General features: G+C 37.6%; 1 protein-coding gene across 3 annotated transcripts in view; it reads left to right on the top strand.

Annotated features, from left to right (window-relative positions):
* Window positions 1-17,017, top strand: part of DAPK1 (death associated protein kinase 1) — an 86,478-nt gene extending 69,461 nt beyond the window's left edge. For all 3 annotated transcript variants that reach the window (XM_085043375.1, XM_085043373.1, XM_085043374.1), the window contains 8 exons: window positions 1,815-1,892; window positions 3,975-4,197; window positions 6,566-6,754; window positions 8,524-8,721; window positions 10,908-11,046; window positions 12,350-12,470; window positions 13,843-14,031; window positions 14,625-17,017. In XM_085043375.1, the coding sequence (XP_084899501.1) occupies window positions 1,815-1,892; window positions 3,975-4,197; window positions 6,566-6,754; window positions 8,524-8,721; window positions 10,908-11,046; window positions 12,350-12,470; window positions 13,843-14,031; window positions 14,625-15,857 (2,370 nt within the window). In that variant the 3' untranslated portion in view covers window positions 15,858-17,017. The remainder of the gene's footprint in view (window positions 1-1,814; window positions 1,893-3,974; window positions 4,198-6,565; window positions 6,755-8,523; window positions 8,722-10,907; window positions 11,047-12,349; window positions 12,471-13,842; window positions 14,032-14,624) is intronic.
* Window positions 17,018-17,982: the final 965 nt, after the last annotated feature.

Genomic DNA, 17,982 nt, shown 5'->3' with positions numbered 1-17,982 from the left:
TGGCTGAAATGGAGGGGGAAAAGGAGAAAACTTCTGTGTCATTTGCTTTACTCATTTGGTAGAAAATACAAATTTTTGTGATTTTTTTACTCTAGATTTAGCACTGCAGTTTTTTCTTTTAAGCACAGATCTTATGAAGCAGGAGAATGCCAACTTGGAATTGTGGCTTAAACAAGTTTAGTACCTAATAATTACTTTTTGGTATAACAATTGGATTGTATATTGCCGTGTGCCTTAGTAATAATAATGAAATCTGCATGCAGTGGACTTGGTAGGATGCTCTACAGATTTCCTTTGACACCTGTTTTTGTCTTTTTGCTTTGTTTGTTATGTCCCAATGTGTATATGGATTTTCACTACATACTATAGAGATGAGATAAAATAAAAAGGTGATGGGGAAATACTTGAGCTGTTGCGCTTCATTTATGTTATGACAGCTGTGTTGGTATAATTGCCTGTGTGGACAGCTGTCCTTCCAAGATGAAAGCACATTTTGTCTCTTTAGTTTATGTCAGTTTAAAGGACATAACAAAATAAATAGTGCTGATACTAAATCTAGCAGAAGACTGAATATATGTAACTATCCATTATTCCAGCCATGTGGTGGCAGAGAGAAAGGAGGCAAAGACCAGAGGAGCTTTTTCTGAGCCAGTGCAGTAGAATTAATTGCCTTTTTCTTCTCTCAGCAATGCTATTTCTTAGCAGCTAACTTCTCCAACACCATTACTGGGCTGTATTATGAGTTCCTTTCCTTCTTCCTAGGCTAAAGCCCATTTTGGGACTAGCATGATCTTTAATTTGATTGTTAAGTGACCTTAAAAAACATTCCACTGCTGGAGTATACAATCATTTGAAATATTTGAAAATTGCCCCAAAAAATCTGTTGTGCTCACGTTAACTGGCACCATGTTGTTGTCTTCTCGTCATGGAAGTTCCTAAACCAACTTTAAAATTGTCAGATTGATTAAAAATTTTGGATGCAGATGCTTGCACATGCCACTTGAACTCAGGTCAGCTCTTGCAGGCTGTCTGATTTGCAACATAGGGAGCCAGTCAGCAATTGTGATGAAATATTACCAGTAGGTGCAAAATATGTTTCATGGATCCTATAACCAAGTCCTTTAATTATTTGTCAGTTTTGCTTACATATTGCTATACCTGTGTGTAGATACTCTGTACTTTTCAGGAAAGCTTGAATAGGAAAATAACTTGCTATTTTCCTTGTGGATGTATTTTCTAATTCTCTTATCTAAGAGAGTGAAATAAGCAAAGTACACCTAAATTAGTTACCTCTTACCAAAATTTAAAACAATACAATAGCATAATGTAGTTGTAGGAGTCAAAGTAGTGGGCCCTTTTTCTTTAAGTCTTTTTAATATTAAACTGCTGATCTGTGAAACATCAGTAACTAAATGGCAAGACCAGAATGCTGAAGGCAGCTTTCTGCTTCTTTTAAATTTGCTGATGCAATTTAAATTGCATCCCTTACAAATTTCTTGCTTTCTGGAATCCTCCAGTGGCCAATGTGCCACTGTCAGTCTTTATCTATTGGTAAACAAACATTCACCTGCTATTCATGTGAGTCAATATGCTGATGTGTCTGTTCTTTGTGAACTTTTAGATCTATTCAGTGGGCAATATCTAGAAATCACTATTGTCCTCTAATTGGTGAGAAGAGAAATGGAATTCAGGGAGAGGAGTGTTGACTTTACTCTCAGACTCTGAATTCAAAGTATATTGTTTCAGTGGTATATAGATGCTCATCTATAAAAGAAAAAGCAAGGAACTCTTGCTAATAATTTGTGTTTTAACAGGATGGGAAAACAGCAGAAGACCTTGCCAGAGCTGAGCAGCATGAACATGTAGCCAGTCTGCTTGCAAGACTTAAAAAGGTTGGGAATCATAAATTTTAACAGGTTTTCGTCAAAGCCATTGTAAAAGCTGTTACAAAATTCCTAACTGCAATGGTGTCTTTTTTTCTTTTTCATATTTTTAATTTGAAATTATGCCCTCAGTTCAAGCAAATATGTTCCTATTAAAGAAGCTGGCTAAGCTAGTCTGCACCAGTGATTTATATCTTTCAGTCTCTTGACAGTGCCTAGCAAAGCATCTAATGTGTTTAGTAGAAAATAAACTATGAAGAATTAGAATATCCCCCAAGATGACTTACTTCATCACCATCACCATTTCACTTAGATTAAGGTTATGAAGGATGAAAGGATTTGTGCCACTTATGAAAATGGCACAAACTATGGAATAGTTGCTTAATGTCTCAATGTCATCTTTTAATTGTGCAGTTTCAGTATATCCAAATGTCTTGCCAACTAAAACAAAAAGATGACCAGGGCTTGTTGTAATGCAGTATGTCTGACACATCTGATACACATTGATTAGTCAGATAGCAGCATCACTCATGCTGGGAAGGTTCAGAGACTACTTGCCTGGAGATTACAGGCAAGAGCCAAACCAATTAAAATAATCCTGTTATAATTATAATGATGGGTCTATGATTGGGGAAACTGTAATAAATGACCATTTCTATTGCTAATAGAAGATGGTGCACACTGTGAATTGCTAAAGTGGAAGTACAATCATGCCCTTTAGGCCTGCCAGCAAATCTATACTTCTTAGGATTGTAAACTATATATGTGAGAAGATGTGAGAAAGTGTGAAGATGTGAGAAAGTGCGAAGTTCAGACATCCTTTGCAATGACAGCTTTTGTAAACATTTGTCATAATAGGTTCCATTTTGCAGAGTTACATCCCCACACCGAACTCTTACCTATGTCTGCATGCAGGCAGGTAAATTTGTGATTTAGTCACAATATAAATATGAAAATAATACAAATTGACCTAGAACAAAGGAAAAAGGTCAGATGGATCTCTTTTGAAAGAAATATTAGTAACTGTAACTCTCTTCTTGATAGTGGACTATACGTTACTGAAGGCCTGTCTATATATATTTGGGGAAAATGCATGATTAACCATAAACTTCATTAGATTACACTTTGCAACAGAGAATCTGATCAATTGAAATTAACAAATTATATCTAACCACTGAAAGTATTTTAGTACTACTCAGAATGGTCAGTACCATCTAGTACAGGGCATACCTCACACTTTTGTGCTTGTGAAGTTTTTTTGCCTCTAACAGAGACACATGAAGAACCTACTACCACAGTGGCACTTGCGGAGTATTCAGAATTAGCTGTAATAGTGCAGTGTTTGCATTGCAACTAACATATTAAATAAATGCCTACTGTTGAGAAAGGAATTAAACTGTTTGCACTACTGTTTCTGTCAAATTTCTCGGCGCAGTTGCTGCATGCCTATAATTCAGGAGGGGCTTATCTTACATGTAAATTAGGTGCAAATGCAGGACAACAGAGCCTCTCTCTCAGCTCCACATGGGGGAATGAAGAAAGGCGAGATGAATCTAGTTCATCTGTTCATCTAGTTCCTTTGCCTTCCCACTTTTCTGTGCTTTCTCCCCATTTACTTAAAATATATCCCAAATATAAGAAGCACAGAAGAAGTTGATGTAAAGAAGAGAAGAAATGCACACTGAGTTGTTGGATTGCTCAGGTGATAGACATCACAGCAAAATTTTCAGTGCTGCATGTATATTCCATAAGATTATGTATATTGGTTAACCTTCTGAGACTGATGGGTTACAAGAATGGGTATTGAAAGAAGATAGTTATGACACCTTTGCCCTTTCCAGTGGTGGTCAAAATAATTCCATTCACTAATGTTGAGCCTGAGGACGTGTGATTTTCATGGAACCTCAAGGAGGCTCTTGAGAGTGAGCATTAAGCTGTCCTGTTCTGCCTGTCCAGTAACTGATGGCTTGCATGATGAACCAAATGAACACCAATCTGGCAAGAAAGTGTATCTAGGCTGCATGTTGAGTTTGTTGTGAGGCAGAAGTTCCCTGCCACATGTTCTGATTTCTTCTTTGTGTTGAATTTTAGGATACACACCGGGGGCTTTTTATCCAGCAGCTGAGGCACACTCAGAATCCACAGCCCCGGATCAAACTGAAGTTGTTTGGACACTCTGGCACAGGGAAAACTACCCTCGTGGAGTCCCTCAAGTGTGGCCTGATACGAAGTTTTTTCCGAAGACGTAGGCCAAGGCTCTCCTCCACAAACTCAAGCAGATTCCCCCCATCTCCTTTGTCTTCCAAACCTTCAGGTATGGTTTTGAGCCATAATGTTTGCATGATGAAACAGTTTTCTCTTAGTCTCTGTAGCTCCTAAGAAAAAGCTGTTGGCTGCTCTGCAAGAGACAGGACCACCTAAGCATTTAAGAAACAGTAGAAAAGGGGAGAAGGAATTGAGTTCTCTGTGCACAGGCTTGTACCTAAAGTAAGAGGAAGAGGACCAGCAAGTGTGAAGGATACATGAGTAGTTAAGGTTTTGTTTGCTTACATGCTGCATAAGTGAACTTGCAGACTGGAGAACAGCACTTGTAAACAGTGGTGTTTATTTTTCACAAAAAGTCCTCGGCTGCAGATGCCAGTGTCACTACTAGCTTCCTTTTTGCTGGAGGAGCTTCAATAAACACTGCAAAATTGAAACAGTTGCTGCATCTTTATGTGATTTCTAAGTAATAGCAGGATTCAGAACTGCCTCTGATACCTTGGAGTGCTTTTCCACAAGGTACAGGATTGAATTAGTCCAATTATAGGTGTCTGAAATTTTCTCCAAACAAGGTGAAATTGACAGTTTTCTAAGCCAAAGTAAATGTCTGCAAGTATTACATTGCTCATGTAGCACCAGTTGGTCTGTGCAAAGTGGGAAGAACTGCAAGGTGTGGAGAAACTAGCTAGGTTTACACCTAAGCATGTGCCCAGTTTTGGAAGAAACAAAAGGAGGGCAGTGGAAAGACCAGTGAACTGCTTGTCCAGGTCCCTTTTCTAATGCTGGGAGACTACACAATGTACACAAGCTAAGCACGTCCCAGAGCTGAAGTTTAAATTAATGTTTAGGAGTGGTCTTACTATGTAAGTTTTACATAGGGCCAGGGTTGCCTTTTAGAGAAAAAAAAAAAACCTTTTGGATAATGCTTGCAGGTTTGGGTTTCATTCATCATTTTTAAGTAATGTTAGACCAGTGCTAGTAATAGTTTTCATCTCTACTTTCTCTCTATTCACCCGAGGAAGCTATAGGGCATGCAAAGAGTGGCTTAACAAGGCAAGATCCATGGCACAGAGATTGTTACTGCATTTGATGTTTACTTAACACAAGGGGCTCACTTCTGTGACAACAGAATAAAGAGCTTGGTTAAATTAATCAATCAAAACTTCTTCATTTGTTTATCCTAATTTACTGTGTCATACCAAGGGGGATAAGTCACTCATGGAATATCGGTTCCTGGGGCAATACAGAAAGGTTTTGACTGAAGATAAGATTTTTTGCTTTGGTCAGTAACAGAACCAAAGGAGAGGTGTTACATGCTCACACCATCATAAAATCAGAAAGACTGCCAGTCACGTTGGCAAGTCAGTGTAGAAATAAAAGTGAATTTGAAGCATGCCCCTGAAAAGAGCTTACCTAGATACAAAGCCATAAAGTTGTGCAGTTCTATACATAGAAAGCTATATTTTATATTTTAAATATATTTGGAGGTTTGGTTTTTGCTTCTTTCAATATATGTTCTTTTGGGATGTAAATCATTATATAGCATGTAAATGATGTTATGGGTTGAGTGACATAATCAGATAAATATTTAAATCAGCACAATTTGATCTATACTAGATCACATTATTTGTTTGTTTATGTGCTTGTTTACATTCAGTAAAAATAAGTGTGTGAATTCACCAAGTTTTTCTTTACAAGAACCCAGAGATTTAAAATATTACACTAGGAGATCAAATACAAATATATAGTCTTACATCTATCAGGTAATGTCTTTCTATTGTAAAACCCAAATATTAGAATTTGCCATCTAGTGGAGAAAAGAAGTCTTTATCCACTAGATGGTGCAAGTCAGTTAAAAAGCCCTTTTGTTTCTCATTTGCACTCTGGGATTCTGAATTAAACATGACCTAAAAAAACCTGCTTGTTAGTAAAATAATTTTGGTTAAGGGTCCGCTTTTCTCCCTGAGAGACACTTGTTACACGGTGATATTTTTTATTATTACTTACAGGAATCAACAATACGAATATGTGACATTTCCATGCCAATGATAATAGATCATTCAATGAAATTGCAGCCCTTAGCTAAAAATACCACCAAAGGATGTATTTCTATGCAACACAGAACTTTAACTATTGAAACCTTTCATACACATAAAATTCAGTCTTTTTCTGTGCTCCCACTCAGAAGAATATCAGCTAATGGGCATAATGCTGTATAGGATCATTCTAATATTTTCCTTTTAATCATTAAGAATAAGGATGTAATTGTCTATGCTCATGGCTTCATAGAGTCATCTTCTTTCTTTGAAGAGCACTTGGGGTTTTTTAGTCTGCTTTTTATGGCTTGCATACTTGTTTTGAAGTGATCTGGTTGTGATTTTCACATGGTTTGTAATCTCATGTTCTTTTCACTGACCCAGTTTCAGTAAGTATTACGAATCTTTATCCTGGCTGTGAAAATGTCAGTGTGAGAAGCCGTAGCATGATGTTTGAGCCGGGCCTGACCAAAGGGGTATTAGAAACTTTCGTATCACCTGCTCATCACTCGCACTTCTCTTCTGATGACCAGTCCACCAAGTCTATTGACATCCAGAATGCCTGCTTGCATGGTAAGAAGAGCCCTGGGCTGGAGTGCCTTAATCCTGCAGGACAGTTAATGCCATTTTACTTGTTTTTAAAAATAAAAATAGGGGGAAAATCTCACTTGGTATAGCTGTGACTGTGTTTGACAATCCAACACTGGTGGAATTTAATTTGTTCAAGGAAAAAGTAAATCTGCCTCTGGCAGACATAATATACCTTTGATCACTCATGTCAGGTCTTTACAGTATTACACAGAAACATTTTTGAGGTGAGTAAGTGGGAGAGTAGAAAGGAGGGATTTGGTATGACAGAAGCAGGTCAGCACAGTGGCCACTAGTGTGAAGGCACCTTCAGCTATACTGTATGCCACCTGGGGATTATATCAGATTTAGTCTGGTCCCATTTATTCCTCACGATTTAACTATATTTCCAGTTATGCAAAGAACATACTCACCCCATAACAGGGCTGGAGCATATTTGGTGAGCCCTGGAGCTCATCAGTCATGGTGAGTGGAGCTTCCGATTTCTTTTTTTGCAAGAAAGCTAACTGCTCTGCAGTTGAAGTCAGTTAGCAGTAAGAGGAGTCAATCAGAGAAGGTGTCGTAAGTACATACATGGCATTTGGCTGTGAGACCAGGCAAATGGTGCTTATATATCACAAGCCATACTAATCATCATTTTTGCAGGTGGTCAGATCTCTTCTTCATGAGAAAAATGTTTTGCGTGCCTTCGCAGCTGCAGTTTTGAAGCTGAGTTACAATTAATCGAGATTTTACTTTGGAGATAGAAACCTCCTTATGAATGCACAGTAAGAAATGCAGTGACAAAACATTTATCTTAGATGCTGAAGAGTTTCCCAAACTAAAACTTGTTCCTTGTGCAAGCAAACTTCTTTATCAGTGTAATTTGAAACCAAGTCAAATTCTGCGGGGAAACAGAGTTGTGCCATGGATATCAGAAGGGGTTTCTTTTCTTTCTCTGTGCTGTCTTGATACAGGACAAAGTGTACACACAGGTGAACTGTGAATAGCTGTACTCATAACAGCAGGTTGGAGGCTTCTGACTTCTTTCCTTCTAGAAGTTTGAGGCACACCTTAATCATGTTTTATTTATTTAGAAGTAGTACAAGTGCGGCAGACATTACCCTAATCAGATGGTGCATCTGGGAAGTGCAATATACTAATACTTTTCTACCCAAAGCTAAAGGAGATGGCAAAAAAAAGCACGGAGCCCTTGGAATCCTTAACATGGTGATTACTCAGCCCTGGTTTACCAACACAGTGTGAATAATATAATTCTGTAAAGCAAAGCAGCTTCTTTGAGAATGTGCTTCAGTGGCTTTTAAAATCAGTGGCAGCATGTTAAGAAGAAAAAACTATAAAAATATTAAGCTTTTTGAGGGTGAACAGGAAAAGAATGGGAGCCATTATTCTTAGTTTTCAAGGCAATTACAAAATCTGCTGCTGTTGTTCAAGGCAAAGCTCAATTTAATGCATAAGACTACATGCGTTTAATACACAGGGCATCCAGCTAAATGTCCTAGAGAAGGAAATGTGAGAGAGCAACTAGAGAAGGAAATGTGAGAGCAACAGATTTTGAGGGTCCGACTTCTAAGCCTCTGAAACTGACTGAAACTCTTTACCTTTGTTCATGATTGCATTTTAAGTGTTGATTTCTCATCTGGGCACAATTTATCTTTAGTTTAAATCAGATTAACTATTTTGTTTGTCTTTCCATGGCCAGAAAATGCTTACTGATGAAGTGTGATCTCTTCATCTGTTTGTCTGTTTTTCAGGAGTTGGTGATTTCAGCATCTGGGAATTCTCTGGGAATCCTGTGTACTTCTGCTGTTATGATTATTTTGCTGCAAATGATCACACTGCAATTCACATAGTGCTTTTTAGTCTTGAGGAGCCTTATGAAATCCAGTTGAACCAAGTGACCTTTTGGCTCAATTTCCTGAAATCATTGGTCCCAGTTGAGGAGCCAATAGGTATGCTCTTCTGCCTGTTAATTAAGCATTAGAGGTCTGTAGAATAAAGCTTCTCATATTTCTCTTCAACTCTGTACATCATACGTGTTGGGTGTCCTCATCCCCATGTATTAAAACAAACTTTACACAGGTTTCTTAGAAAAAGGGAATTTTATCTCTGGAAGAAGCCAGAAGAGTTGCACACACCTCTTAGTGCAATTAAAAAGGGTCATGAGGTACAGCACAATACCTTGTGGCACTGGGATTTACATCTGTACATGGCAGTTGAAGTTGCATGTCAGATAAGCTGTCAAGAGTGTTTCAGAGGGCCTGGAACCAAGTTTAGACACAGGACAGAACAGTATTATGGAAGAGTGTTACCCCTCAGTATGTGCAACTTTCATGTGTTTAACTAGAGTTGTATTTGGACTTCAAATATGCTAAGTCTATGGTGCATCAGGGTTTACAGAAATCAGTATTTCTTGTAAATTTCACATATTCTCCAATTTTGCAAAAGTTTTAGGTAATTTTACTTGTTTTATATTCAGGCTTACTGAAAGTTACTTGGCAGGCAGAGAAATTAATTTAAAGAACATTTTTCTTAAAATGTCCAGTAGTCCAGATATATATACAGTATGTGACTTGTGTTTGTAGCTGAGTATTGGTCTGCAGACTATGAGTTTCTTGGACTAACCAAGCTCTGACATGTATCTTGGTTCTATGATCAGAAAGATTATTCCAGCCAGTGGATCTAACTCAACACTCATGGACATTTGTAACAATGGAAGGGATTCACCAGACAAATGTATGAAATACTTACATTGTGCAAAGAGTTATTTTCTCTCTTCATGTGTTCTGCTTGATTCTGTATGCATTGTCTCAGCCAGACAGTGAGCCAAGCCAAGCTCTGGTTTTCAGTTCAGTCATCTGCATACTTTTACACTTCTATTTTAGATCAAATTACAAGGTTAATAATAGCATTTGGGTCTAACCAACAATCAATTCCCTGTGAAAGTTAAAGGTCAGAAATTTGCAATAAAGTGTCAAAGGTGCAAATACAGCTAATTTGCAATTGCTGGAAGCTTTTCACAGCTGCTCAGTCTAGCAAGGAAACTTAGTTCTTGGTTCAACAGAGTCAGAACCTCAGTTAATTTTTTCTTCTTGATTATCTGATTATCTGGAATATTTAGAAACTTCACTTAAATCTGTGTTTCGACTGATCAGCTCAGTTTGGATATCCAGAATCTCTGTATTGTTACAAATCTCTCAAGTAATATCTAGTAACTGATGTTAGCAGAAAAGTTAAAACTCTTAGAATTACTTTCCAGTTATTTTGTCTAAGTCCTTAGCTGCCAAATAAAAAAAAATATATTAAAAAAAGATAATTACAAAACACTTGCCTAGAAGTGCTCTGCAGAGATTTAGGGAAATGTGCTTCAAGATTATATAGCTCTTAGTTGACGAGAACTGAGCAGTGATGTAAGGATATTTCTCCCATGTGAAGTTTTTTAAGGCTTAAAGAGCAGGATTGAGTGTACTCTCTCTTTTAGAAATAGTCTAATGATGTCTTTTCTGGAATATGAGTTTGAGAAAAGATTGAAAACTCTGTGTTCTGTACTGTCACCTCATTCATGCCATTTGTATCTTTCTTTCTCATTCTTTTTCATGGTTTCTGCCAGGCTTTCCTACTTAACTCTCACCTAAGTGAGAGGTCATTGTTTGTGTAAGTACTGCAAAATAGCATTCATATCAACATATGAATGTTGTAGACATCTTGTGTTCTTACAATCCTCTATTCTGCACCTGTAGTATTAAGGACCATCCAAAGATGATGCAAAGCCCTTTCAAGAAGCTGTTATTTCTAATTATTTTTTCCTCACACTGTCGTAGTTTGTAGTTAATAGCTATATCATTAGTGTTATTGATTACTGGTTTTGTTAAACCAATAAAGTAAAACAATGTAAATGTATCTGATATTATTCAAATAGTCTAGCTATTAAAATTGGGCTTATATAGACAGTCCTATAAGCAGAAAAGTGCCAGAGCACCAGCATTTACACTGTTAATGGCTGTGCTTTGAATTGGTAAATCACTACGAATATGGTTGGTATGAAGAATGTAAAATGTATTTCTGCCTTTCTGGCTCAGTATCAGCCATCTCCACTGGCGTGCCTCACAGTCAGGGAATCCTCTTGTTTCTCTTCTAGCATTTGGTGGAAAGCTGAAAAGTCCCCTGCGTGTTGTTTTGGTTGCCACACATGCTGACATAGTGAATCTTCCTCGGCCTGTTGGGGGAGAGTTCTGGTATGACAAAGACATCTCTTTGTTGAAAGAAATCAGGAACAGGTAAGTGGAAAGTGTATTGATACATAGTATTTAAACATGCCAATTGGAAAAAGTACTGAAATGCATTGGAATATGTAAAAGGTTTTTATATGGCTTAAGCTTTATAATATTATGATATTTTGAATATGTTCAGGAAGCCTATAGTGTGTAAAAATGGAAACATTTAGCAATATTACAGTGAGTAAGCTGCTCTGAGTGAACTACAATAAGCCAAGTGGTGTCAAAATTAATTGTGGCATAGGCGGTCTCACCCTGTAGACATTGGGCTACATCCAAAGACCCATTTCAGCTTTCTGTCTAACATCTTGGTGTTCAGGTTTTGCACTGGTCTCAGAAAAGTGAACAGTTTGCAGATAAAGACTCTGGATGCAGAAGAGGAAACTTTACCAGAGAACCACCCTTAGCTCTGAACTGATTTAGGATAAGTATGAAAAAACCTGAAATGAGGCCGGGAGGTACTCCTGGTTTGCAAACTACACAGTTTGCAAAAAGCTGGATATACTGTGGAGTCACACAAGTGACAAGGCCATCCAAGAGGTAGCTGGAAGTTAGGGAAAGTTTTGGCATTCTTCAGCACATGCTAATGGTAGATGCAAATAGGGAATTTTTCATTAACATAATATTGTTTAAAGTAACAACTTATATTCAGAGTGAGCATGTAAGTGGGAAACACTGAGTGTGAGAAAACATCCATACCTGTGAGTAAAGACATTTGTCTGGGCTGTACAAGAAATAGATGTAGGAACTACAGCACTATAGTGGGAGGGCAGTATCTTCATCAATTGAAATAAACCAACAGAAAAATAACTGTGTGTCAATCTTTAGTGCTGGAATCCTTTAAAATGCAAATCTGTGCAGAGCTAGGAAAACAGGTTTGTGTGGTTGAAAAGTTAAAAGGAAGTGAGAAAGAGAGCTGTCAACAGCAATGACTACTGAACTATTTAAAATGAGAAGAAAGCAAGCAACAAACATTAAGATCTTAAATAAATTCCTGTAATGTCTTCTCTCGTAAAATGTTTTGTTCTGTAATTACAAGTGATGTGATGCAGTTACAATTTTCTTATGCATATTTACTCTTCGTCCTGAGAGAAAACAATTTTCTCTCAATATCTCTGCTTATTTTCAAGAAAATTATAGAGCAGCTATACCGTCTGTTCTTATAAAATCTATCAGCATTATCATTACTTAAACTTCATCATTCCTTGAAGAAAAACAGCTCTAGTGTAATTTAAGACTGAAGTACAATTGTATTAAGAAATAAACTGGATTTGGGGCTAAGTTAATAACATTTTCTTTCTTTTAGATTTGGAAATGATTTGCAAATTTCAGAAAAGTTATTTGTTCTGGATGCTGGAGCATCTGGTTCTAAAGATATGAAGCTCCTCCGAAATCACTTGCAAGAAATAAGAAGCCAGATAATTTCTGTAAGTAATATCTAATGGTCTGGGCTGGATCAGCCAACATGTGAACATCTTGTGTAATAATCTGCTGTAAGTTTCAAACTTAGAATAATGAAGCATGTAGAAACAAGTCTCTAACCACTGTTAGAAACAATTTTCTAACAGCATGTTTTACAAGTCTTGTGATACACAAACCCCTGACATCAAAGATTTAGTCAGTGTTTTGAAAAATGCAGCTGTTTCGAGCAGCTGACCAAAATACTCTCTGTTGAAAGGAAACAATTTGAGATTTCAGTTCAAAGTCATTATTTTGTATTTTGATTGCCAGTGATTGGATTCCAACACTGCCTCCCCCCCCTCCCTCTTTTTTTTTTTTTTTCAATCAGTGTAGTATAGAGAAGCAGAAAATACATTATAAATATATTTCAGGAAAATAAGTTTTTCGCCAAAAACCCCCCAGAGCAGAACAGTTTTCTCAACTGTTTGAAAGATGATTACAAATATAGATAGGTAAACTGAATGTGTGTTAACCTTTAACTGCTTTTTTAATTGAAAAATATTGCTTGCAGTTGTATCTGTATGTGTAGGTATATACACATGAGACTAAAGGTAAAATGTGGCCATGGTTTGATGTTATCACTGTGAATCCACTGAGACTTCCGTACTAAGGATGACCAAGTCAAATTTTTTGTAGTCTGTGCTAAATGGATTTATATTCTGTTACACACCAACAAGATTTTCTACAGCTACTTTTGAAACATATTTTTTTGTAATTGATTTAAAGTGAGTTATTACTGATTTAATTTTGTGGCTTGAGGAAAATACTTGGATTTATACAAAATTCAGCCTATTTTACATTCCCAATGCTGTCTTGATTTAATAAGCTTTTCTTCTCTAAGAAAACCTTATTATTGCTGTGGTTACTAGCTTGAAATCTGAAGGGGTTTGCTGCATAAGAAGTGGAGGCTGTGGCTTGAGAATATAGGAAGAAGGCATCAGTGAAGTCTAAGGCAATTAATACATCAAAGTACCATTCTTGCTTCCTATTTAGCACCCTGTTGTCTCATATTTTGAAGTAAATTGGTTCTGTACAGATATTGATGAGTACAGTTTCTGAATAAATTCTGATCATTTCAGAAATAAAGATTACTTTACAGATGCATGAAGGCAACTCATGGTGATATTTGGAAAAATTGCTTATTTCAATGAAAAAGTGGAATTCACTTTTTTAAGAAAAGGTAGATATATCTTATGGTGAGTGAATGCCAGATGAAAGAGTAAGGGTCCAGCACAAAGGGAACTCTTTAGATCTGAATGTACATTATGAATGCATTAGATACCCATTAAAAAAATACTACTGCTATTCTCAAATGGATGCTTTTTGTGCTTGTCTAAGACATGCCCACCTATGACTCATCTGTGTGAGAAAATAATCTCCACACTGCCTTCATGGAGAAAAATGAATGGGCCCAACCAGCTGATGTCCTTGCAGCAGTTTGTGTATGATGTGCAAGAACATCTTAATCCCCTAGCAAGCGAAAATGACCTACGGCACATTGCACAGCAGTTGCATAGCATAGGAGAAGTGAGTATTTTTATCTAAAATGTATCTCTTTATTTGCAAGATACTGTTCTTGTAGAATTGTACTTTATGAGTTTAAGCAAATGTCTAAAGTTGTTTGGTTTTTTCCTCTTCCTCTTAAGACATTATAAGAAATACAGATTGCTTATTAACTCTTTCTGTTATCATCATGTCATGTGGCTTCTATTTCATTCTCTTTGAGACAGGAAGAATTAGCGTTTATTGCTATAGTTGTAAGAATATAAAATACCCAGAGAGGATCACTATGCTGTCACCTTCAATGAAGTGTTCACTGCATATGAGAGATTTATATATGTCCATTAGAAATTGAATTGTAGGATAACACCTTTGCATAAACAGCTTGCAGGGCATGACTAGGCTTTTCAGCTGTTGGGCTCTAATGGTTTCATTACTGGTGGAAAACAAGAAGATCTGGTTTTTGTTCTGAGTATGTGCCATATATTAAAAGACACTGTTTTTTTTCCTGTGAGCAGTGTTAATCAAATTACTGGATCAGCCTTTTAGGAAGGAGAGAATGTGGGCTATTATCTTGTACTTCACAAGATATAAACAGTAACTTTCATATTTATAAACAGATAAACATTATGCAGAGTGAAACTGTCCAAGATGTTGTGCTTCTGGATCCTCGCTGGCTCTGTTCAAATGTCCTTGGAAAAATCTTGTCAGTGGAGAACCCAAAAGCCCTCCATCACTACAGAGGTCGGTACACTATAGAGGACATCCAGCGTCTGGTGGCGGATAGTGATGTGGAAGAACTGATACAGATTTTGGATGCCATGGATATTTGTGCAAGAGACCTTAGCAGTGGAGCAATGGTGGATATTCCTGCTCTCATAAAGACTGACAATCTCCACAGGTCTTGGACAGATGAGGAGGATGAAGTGCTGATTTATGGTGGTGTTAGAATCGTTCCTGTGGAACATCTTACCCCATTTCCTTGTGGAATTTTTCATAAAGTTCAGGTGAATCTCTGCAGGTGGATTCATCAGCAGAGCGCAGAGGGGGATGCTGATATACGTCTATGGGTAAATGGATCAAAGATTATGAATCGTGGAGCTGAGCTTTTAGTGCTGCTGGTCAACCATGGTCAGGGTATAGAGGTTCAAGTTAGAGGACTGGAAACAGAGAAAATCAAGTGCTGTTTACTTCTGGATTCTGTGTGCAGCACCATTGATAACTTAATAGCCACAACCTTACCAGGTCTTCTGACTGGGAAATACTACCTTAGTCCTCAGCAGCTGAGGGAACATCATGAACCAGTAATGGTCTACCAGCCTAGAGACTTTTTCCGTGCACAGAGTCAAAAGGAGACATCACTAACTAACACCATGGGGGGATATAAAGAGAGCTTTAGCAGTATACTGTGTTTTGGGTGTCTTGATGTTTACTCCCAGGGAAGCCTAGGAATGGATATTCATGTTTCTGATCTGAATTTACTTACCAGGAGAAAACTAAGTCGACTTTTGGATCCACCTGATCCAATGGGCAAAGATTGGTGCCTTCTGGCCATGAACCTGGGCCTCCCTGATCTTGTTGCAAAGTACAATACAAATAATGGAACTCAAAATTACTTTCTCTCAAGCCCAGTTCATGCCCTTCTGCAGGAATGGAGTAATGCACCTGACAGCACTGTAGGTATACTAATGTCTAAGCTGAGGGAATTAGGTCGCAGAGACGCAGCAGATTTCTTACTGAAGGCATCTTCTGTATTCAAAATTAATTTAGATGCTAATGGTCAAGAAGCTTATGCTTCCAGTTGCAACAGTGGCACATCTTACAACTCAATTAGCTCTGTAGTGTCACGGTAAGAGAAGGTGTTTTGCATGGGCATCCTTTCAAAGTGCAGAAAGGATAAAAGATACAGTGTAAAAGTTACAGTGCATACTAATTTATGAGCTTTTGCATCAAAGGATCCTTGTCTGGCACCACCTTTTTTGTGCATAAACTTTCTACTCCTAACTGTGAATTGTTGCTCTTTATTAAAAAGACTGGTGTACTTCTGGTGGTTTAAAACTATTTCTGATAGAGAATGTGCTGCTTAATACTGCCATTTCAACTGGAAAGTCTTAACTTTTGGATTACATACTGCAACTGTTTTATATAATTCTCCTCATAAAAGGTAGGGGGAGAGGAATAGCACATAGTATCTTTAATGTGTATTTCTTACATCCTTTTTTTTTCTTTTCACTGTGTCCTCTGCTTAACATTTTTTTATATTTGTAAGGAGAGAAATCCACCATTTGTGGTCAATCTGACCAAATTTAAGCGCATTGTTTTTAGCTGAAAAAGTGAGTGCCTTTTGCAGAAGGGAGAGTGCAGTTGATTTGAATGACCCTGCTGGAGTTACAAGAACATGCTACCTCTGTTTCACTTAAATTGTCTGCATGCTTATCATTGCAAGTGGTGCTTGCCTGTTAATTTTTCCTGCACTTCTAAGACATTGGTGATGACTCATGCAGAGCATTCTTGTGCCAGTACTATGGGTATAGACATGTGATACCTGATCAACTTCAATTACAGTCAAATCATAATGTGAAAATCTCTTAAACTTGCCAATTACCATGCTTCGTTATTTCCATGCACCTCAGGTAAAAGTTCATATCGTTATAGAGTTCAAAAAACACAAGTGTTGGATACTGCAGAATAATATTGTCTAGCTGTCAGTTGTAATTTGTGTATAACAAAGGTTTTCTACTATTAGATCCTGCATTACTTACTTCCTGTACTTGAAAACTTTGATGGGGATAAAAAAAAAAAAAGGAAGCAAGGTTTCTTGCAGTGATAACTTTAAAATTGATATGAGGGAATATGACCCATTCTCTGTTCTAAAAAGCATGTAATTTTCATGGTGCGATATGTGTTTGTTTATATATATTGTATGTACATATATTAAGATTATTTTTTCCTTAATCTTACAATGTAGTAAATTTTAAAGGATTTTTCTACAAATAAACTGTTGCTTGTTGCATCCTTGCTGATCACATTGTGTTGCTGAAGGATATCAAAACCTCTTTTCTTTACAGTGAGAATTGTGGAGAGGCAATGCCTGCCTTCTGAAGTTCTGGGAACCCCCCTGTTTGATTTCAGAGGGATTTCTTTGTATTCCAAAGGAATATTTATGTATTTGTTTTACACCAGAGGTGTATTTTTTTTACCAGAGGTGGTCCCTGTGCAGCAGAGAGATTTGCATTCATTTTAACAAATGGCAAGCCAATGCAGTTTGCTACATAGCTTTTCCTTTGTGGTTTTTCACAATGGAAACCAAAACTTAATGTGAGTCTGTCATCAGGAATCCTCCAGATTATGCTGTGCTGCAGAGGGGGAAGATACTGCATTAGAACTTGTGCTGCAGTAATGGCCCTTCATGTTAAATATGCCTCCTCACACAAGGGATTGTGCTGGTGCTGCTTTTTTAAAATCTCAGCATCACTCCTTGATAGCTGCACAGTCTTGGTATGGCACTCTGTGCAGGCAGCTTTGCACAATACCTATGCCCTGTGTATGCTGCAAAGGATTTAAGCAAGGTCTTCTTAAAATGCTAGTTGCTGTTTCCCCCGGCCTTTCTTTGCCTATTTTAGTCTTGTTTCATTGAATCTTTCCCCAGGTCCTGGCTATTGCTGGGCTCTGTAGTTAAACATTGTTTCAAAGTCTGTTCCTCAATAAGGAACAGTATGGGTTATGGATTCCTCAATATGGGTTATGAGCAGTCCTACCCTGTGCTGTTTGTGTTTGGATATTCTGCCTCTGACTAACTGCATTCACCATCTCCCACTGCTGCTCAAAGTGGCTCAGTGCAGAGTCCAGCTCTATGCAGCCCAGATTTACCTGTCAATGGTAAATCATGGCCACTATCATACTTCACACTACAGCTGTGGACATGTTCAGTACTTCTGCCAGATTCTGGTAAGTGTAGGGTTCCTTCTCATGTCATAA

This window comes from Lichenostomus cassidix, chromosome Z, assembly GCF_008360975.1.
Source record: "Lichenostomus cassidix isolate B80296 chromosome Z, HeHo_3.0, whole genome shotgun sequence".
NCBI lineage: Eukaryota > Metazoa > Chordata > Aves > Passeriformes > Meliphagidae > Lichenostomus > Lichenostomus cassidix.
The sequence above is the reverse complement of the archived record's forward strand: the minus strand, read 5'-3'. Positions and strand labels throughout refer to the sequence as shown.